The sequence below is a fragment of the Bidens hawaiensis genome, unplaced genomic scaffold, assembly GCF_021521415.1.
Source record: "Bidens hawaiensis isolate Kalapana, Puna unplaced genomic scaffold, B.hawaiensis_p1.1 tig00007279_1, whole genome shotgun sequence".
In the NCBI taxonomy this organism is placed as follows: domain Eukaryota; kingdom Viridiplantae; phylum Streptophyta; class Magnoliopsida; order Asterales; family Asteraceae; genus Bidens; species Bidens hawaiensis.
Window position 1 is genome coordinate 435,690 of NW_027491504.1, and position 6,954 is coordinate 442,643.

The 6,954-nt window shown below is 36.2% G+C and overlaps 1 protein-coding gene across 1 annotated transcript; it reads left to right on the top strand.

Annotated features, from left to right (window-relative positions):
* LOC143634942 (uncharacterized) lies at window positions 1-6,774 on the top strand. Its single transcript, XM_077102893.1, is given in 11 exon segments — window positions 1-61; window positions 180-331; window positions 1,861-1,952; window positions 2,165-2,297; window positions 2,880-2,983; window positions 3,072-3,243; window positions 3,680-3,820; window positions 4,505-4,528; window positions 4,590-4,704; window positions 5,087-6,443; window positions 6,446-6,774. Coding segments are annotated over 11 exon segments (2,628 nt in total). The 3' UTR covers window positions 6,723-6,774.
* The last annotated feature ends 180 nt before the right edge of the window (window positions 6,775-6,954 follow it).

Here is a 6,954-nt window from a genome sequence, read left to right on the forward strand (position 1 = left end):
ATGGGTCGGGTTCGGGTGGCGGCAGCGGGGTTAACTGGATCTGGGTTTGAGATTTTTAAGGGTAAAAGTTGAAAAAGAAAGAATTTATTGTTATTGGATGGGTAAACTGGATCTGGGTTAAAGGGGAGGTGGATATGGCGAAAATCATGAAATTAACATCTGACTTGTGTTCGATTTAGCGGTGAACGGTGGTGGTAGCGGATTTGGTGAAAGGGGAGGTGGATATGGCGGTGAACGGTGGTGGTGGCTGGTTGCAAAAAAGGCAGTGGTTGCCGGAGGTTGGATGGGGGCAGGTGTGGGGGTGGCTGCTGGTGGTGAGTTGGTGGTGGTGGTGAGTGATTAAGAAAGAAAGAGAAGCAAGGAGAGAGTAGAGTTTGATACGAGAGAAAGAAAGAGTTTTATATTTTTTTTATTATGTATAGACGAAAAGACAAAAATGCCCTCACATGCGTCTCACGTGAGGGTATTTAATTGACTTTTTCTAACCCAGTTAGCGTAAAGGACAAAACTTGTAGGAAAAAAAAGTTTAAAGTACACCGCCTGCAAGGAAACTAAAAAAAGGACACAAACCGTAATTCGTCTTATTTTAAAGGACAAAATTTGTAATTGGGTCTATAAATTATAAATTTTTATTAATGCAATAAAATCATATACCCAAGCTTAAAAAACATGATTTTTTTTAAACTATTAGCCTGAAGATGACATTTTAATTTGAATACATTTTATTCAACTTGTAATTGTTACATTGTAACCATAACTTTTTATTTTTAATTTTATTTTTTCCAAAATGTTTTATTTGTAACTCAAAACTTCCAAATTAATCATATATCAAATTAAACATTGTTTTCTACATGACATTCATTGATAAAAAGTACTATTCACATCGATACACAAGGTAAATGAGCAACAAGTTAAGCCGCTAATTCCTTTTAAATAGCAAAACTAAATCGTTTAAATAACATTCACAGAGCACGTGGTCATAACGTTAATATTTCATGACCTAATGGGCATAACTAAGTAGCTTTACACACTTAGATGCAAGGAAACCAAAAATATAATAACTCAATTTATCAGGTAGAAATTAAAAACCGAATCAAATTTAACTGTTGTTTCAGCTCAATCCCAAACTACCTGAATTTGATTCGGTTCAACTCAATTTCCAATTATTATTGTTGTTATTATTTTCAAATCAAATAACAAAACCGGATAAACAAAAAAAATTCAAAAAACAAATAGATAATTACCCAAAATATATAATAATAATAATAAAGTCAGTTTTATTGGAAACTTTTAGCTTATTTCCGTCAATGAGCTAGTGGTGGAGTGGTAAGGGGGAAACCTGGTGTTTCAATTGACCCAGGTTTGATTCCCGCCCATATCACTTAGTTTTAGAGTCACCAGACGATTAGGCGGTTTTCAATAGTTGGATCCTTGAACTGAACGGGTTTTATCTCACTGTACTGTCATGCATTCGGGTGAGTGTGCACGAGCATTGGCCTTAGATGAGGGTTTTTTCCGGACCGAAAAACGAATGTATCCCGATATGGTATATTTAGCCAGCACCCCTATTTGAAGGATTCGCTGACGGTTAAAAAAAAAAAAAGATTTATCATTCCAGATGTACAAATCAGACACGTAGTCGCCTCCTGGAAGTTAAAGCCTTAATATTTTGACTTATCGTTTATAACTTTCTTCTTCACCTGTCACAACTAATATTATCATTATTATTATTCGAAACCTTCAACTGATTTTAACTTTTATTAATTATCATCAATCACCTTTTAACTATTCATATTCATCCCGTATTCGTTACAATTTATACCTTTATATTCTTCTTCTCATTCATCAATCAAACAGTGAATTCTTCATCATATTATTATTATTATTATTATTATTATTATTATTATTATTATTATGTCAATGTTGAACAAGAGATTTAAGATCGCTAAGTGGTAAGTATCATTATTATTATTATTATTATTATTATTATTATTATTATTTGAGTTTAATGAGTATGATACTTAAATCCAGAAAAAAATATATATTATTGTTATTATTATTATTATTATTAGTGTTTCATAATTTGTATAATAAAAGTTTGTTGTAATTGCTGTTGTTGTAGCGTTGACTTTTGAATTGACTGATTGATTGATTGATTGTGCAGTAAGACGTCGTTGAAATTAGCGACGTCGCGGATAAAGTTAACGAGGAATAAGAAGGTAGTACAGATTGCTCAAATGAAGAAAGAGTTGGCTCAGTTGTTGGAAACCGGACAGGACAGAACTGCGAGAATTCGAGTACGTTGTTTCGGTTTTGTGTTATTTAATTTGGATCATTGATTGGAGTTATTAAAATTGTTAGGTTATGTTAGTTTGATTAAAGAGATCGGATCGATAAAAAGCTTGAAACAAGCTGAGGTTTATCGTTATCGAGCTCAAGCCTTGTTTGGGAAGTAGGGGTGCAAACGAGCCGAGCCTAGCCTGAGCTTGACCAGGCTTAAGCTCCGCTTGTTTAACTTGCATAGAGCTCGAGCTTGAGCTCTGCTCGTTTCGAGCTCTATTTTCAAAGCTCGAGCTCGGCTCGTGAGTAGATTTTTAAGCTCGAGCTTGGCTAGGGCTTGGCTCGTTTACTATTTATCAATTATTTTTTATATAAATGTTATTATTTTTAAATATTTTTTCTATTATTATTTTATATCAGAAAATGACTCACGAGCCTAGCTCAAGCCTTAGAATAAGAGCTCGACACGAGTCGAGCTCGAGTTCTTGTAAGTCTTAACAAGCCGATCTTGGCCTCAGCTCGAGTTCTCATTTGTGATCTGCTCATTTGCATGATTTTAATGCTGAACATGTAATAAGATTTGCTAATATTGTATCCAGGTTGAACATGTAATAAGAGAAGAGAAGATGGTGGCTGCATACGATTTGATAGATATATATTGTGAACTTATTGTTGCACGGTTGCCTATTATCGAATCACAAAAGTAAGCAAGCTTACCTGCTTTGTGAATGATTTATTTAAGAGTTTGAAATTATTATTAATTATAATAATTTGGTGAAATTTTGTGTTAGAACTTGTCCCATTGACCTGAAGGAAGCAGTTACAAGTGTGATATTTGCAGCTCCTAGATGTTCAGATATACCCGAGCTTGCAGATGCTAAAAAACACTTTACAGCAAAATATGGCAAAGAATTTGTGTCTGCAGCTATTGAGCTGCGTCCTGAGTGTGGTGTAAGCCGCATGGTATGATAATATCAAATTTTGAAATATTATTATATAATTATTATTTCGACGTTAGTATAATTCTTCTAAGCAAATGATTTAGGATGTTTTATGCATATTAATACACTTTTGGTGAAATTTGACCCGATAGGAAAAAAATAACCTGACACGACCCAAAACCCTACACGAAATAAAACAAATTTTGATGTTGTGTCTAACTCGTTTAATAAAAATGTCGTGTTCGAGTGAGCTGTTTAACCAGTTTACTAAGCAAGACTGAGTTGATTTGTTTAACTTGTTTAATTAAACAAGTCGACCTGTCAACCATTTAAAGTTAGGATAAAATAAATATATATATTTTAAAATGTCAACATGCCAACCCGTTTGGCCTGCTTAGATTAATGGGTTACACGGGCAGTGTTTAGTTTGCACAATTATAAGTTTTTTTTTTTTTTAGTTGGTGGAGAAGTTATCGGCAGTTGCACCAAACGTGCAGACAAAAGTAAAAGTTTTAAGTGATGTAGCAAAAGAACACAACATCAATTGGGATCCAACTTCATTTGAGGAGAAAGAATCCAAGCCTCCTGATGACTTGTTGGTGAGTTCAAATTTCTTGTAATTTTGTTTACATTCATGTATGATATATTTAAGGGAAAATTACATAAATAATCAAGTTTGACTAAACTTTTTCAAAAATAGATACCAAAATTATAGCCTCCAACCCCGGTAGACATTCAAATTGAGCCATTTAGGTTTCGCCACGTACCCTAAGACGGCTAAAAATATGGAACGCGGCTAAGCCTTAGCTGCCACTTTTTCAGCACTGAAAATCATGAAAAGTGACCTCGAACCAATCAAAAACTGCCACATGTCCAAAGCTGGCTAAATTTAGCCTACAAGTCTTAGCCGCCTCGATGCAGGCTAAAAAAAAGGACGCCGGCCAAGCCGCCTTCTCCTTTGTTAGCGGCTAAAAAGAGGAGACGCCGGCTAAGCCAACGTCTGTTTTTTAGCCTACAACGAGGTGACTAAGACTTATAGGCTAAATTTAGCCAACTTTAGACACGTGGCATTTTATGATTGGCCTAGAGTCACTTTTCATGATTTTTAGAGTCCAAAGAGGGGTAAGGCTTAGCCGCCTTCCATATTTTTAGCCGCCTTGGGGCGTGTGACGAATCCTGATCGGCTCAATTTGTAAAAAGTTGGTCAAACTTGATCATTTATGTAATTTTCCCAAAAAATAATATCCTTTATTTTTAGACCATAACTAAACTATTTTGTGCAGAATGGGCCCACAAACTTTGAGAAGGCTGAGCACGATTAGTGTTGATTCTCCTAAAATCCAAACTTCAAATGCTCAAAATGTGCAGATTCATGAAGGAAATCCAAATGAACATTTTGATTATTCGCAGCAGAATAGAAGATTCACATTAGATGCTCAGAATATAACCACTGCAAATACTTATGATGATATGAGGCCTGCAGGTATATGAATATTTCATTAATTAAATTTCGTTAGACTAATTTTTATGAGCAATGGCTTATGGAGGTCACCGAGTAATGTTATTGCTAAAGTTGTCTTTTAGGCCCCTCGACTGTAAAATTATTTAAAATAAGTCACCCGATCAACTATGCAATTCATTTACACCAAACATGTCAAAATATCCAAAAATGACGATAATATCCCTCGTATCTGTTTGGTGGTTAAAATGTTAACTTCCTACTTAACATAAAAAAATTGGTAGGCAAATTCTTAAAGCTAGAACTTTGAGTTAGAGGGCATAATGGTCATTTGTTCTTTTTTGGGATAACTTGGTCCACACGGTGAAGGGCATAATGGTCATTTTGAATATCGCTTTTTAATCAGGACCGGGATTTGGGATGATGAACACAAGCCAATCATTCCAAAGAGACAACAGCAATTCTTCATTTGGTAATGAGAACTGGAATATGGAATTCAAGGATGCCACATCAGCAGCACAGGCTGCAGCTGAGTCAGCAGAACGGGCTAGTATTGCCGCTAGAGCGGCTGCACAGTTATCAAGCCAGGGTAAGATTACCCGACAGCATTCAACCAAATCATATAATAGTCAACATGGCTTCAAAGATTCATATAGCAATACCTCCTCCTTTAATGATCGAAAGTCAAAGATACAGAGTCAACAAATGGGTCCCATTGAGATTAATACTTCTCCAAAAGCTACTAAGAAATCAAACAGTTTGAGATCCCGAAATGGTTCAGTTAACGAGAATTCGGTTAGTCACTTTGAAAAACATGAAACTAGTTCAAAGAAAGAATCTAGAGCTCGGTTTACAAATGCGGATAATGAAGGTTCTTTGAAATCTTCAAATATTGATTATTATGACCAACGCAACGACTCGGCTTTTTACCAACAAAAGTCCGGTCAAAGAAATGCCGTTGACCAAGAAAACATTTTAAGAGATACAAAATATGATGGTGTCGATACAGATGATGAAACCGATTCTGATGACGGTCCACGGTTTGATACGGGATTAGAGTACGATGAAACGGAGGCCAAGTCGTTTTTTCCATCTCCAGACCGGGACTTAAGCCCGAAAAAGAACACGAGCAACAATATGGGCCGGGCTGGTTCGTTAAAATCTGTTGACCACTCGGTGAAGTTTGACCTTTCAGATGGTCCAGATTCTGAAATTGAAACTGAAACCGAAACCGAAACAAGAAAGTCGACTTTTAGCGAGTCAAAAAAGTCAACTTCAGTAACACGAATAGAGCTGAATGATTTGGTGGAAACGGGTTCATCCGTTCATAACGAATATGATGGTTTTGATACAGGAAAAGATTTGAAATTTGGAACATTGACAGGTGGTCTTCGAAACAAAGGTGGTCTTAAGTACCCGCCCTACACGAAAGTCAAAGAAAGTCCCGTAAAAGTTGACCCGACACCTAAACTGAATTCTTTTAATTCGAGAGCGAACAGTTTGGAAAAAAAAAAACCAAGTGTTTCTATGTCGAATTCTGAATCGGATTCGGATGATTACAACGAAACATTACGCGCACAAAAATCTTTTAAAACCAAATCACAATTTGCACCGCCAAATAAGTTTTTCAATAATGACGAAACCGACTCTGAAGAAGAAGTTTCACCAGTTTCAAAACGAACGCCCACTGGTAAAGTTCATTTGGGCCCGGGCTCGTCACGCAGGACCAAAGGCCGGTTGAGCCCATGGGCAAAACAGTAATTTCCAATCCATCTCCCGAGCCTCGACCCGACCCAGCCCGTTTTAAACAAGAGCCTTTCCGAACAAAGCCCGATACCAAGATTTCCGAACCACCACCGAAAACAACAAAAAAGATAATGGAATCTGGGAAAACAGAAGCACCAAAAACAGTGAGTTTGAGTTCTGAAACTAAAGTTGAAGCGAATAATGTGAAAAAACCGAGTCATGTTCATCCAAAGCTTCCTGACTATGACTCGCTAGCTGCTCGTATCCAGGCTTTAAGTAAGATGAATCATCAATGAGTAATTATTGTTTTATACGCGTATAATCTGGTAAGTGCTTGTATTTTTAGTATTTTTTGATACACGTATAGGGGTGGCAAATGTGACCCATGGGTTGTAATAAAATGTATATAATGGACCAGAATGGGTCAAGCTAAAAAAAGAAAATGATTGAAACGGGTCAAAACGGGTTGACATTTCTTGAGTTTTTTTTTTGTTAATGAAACGAGAAAAACGGAGGAAACTTTTTAGT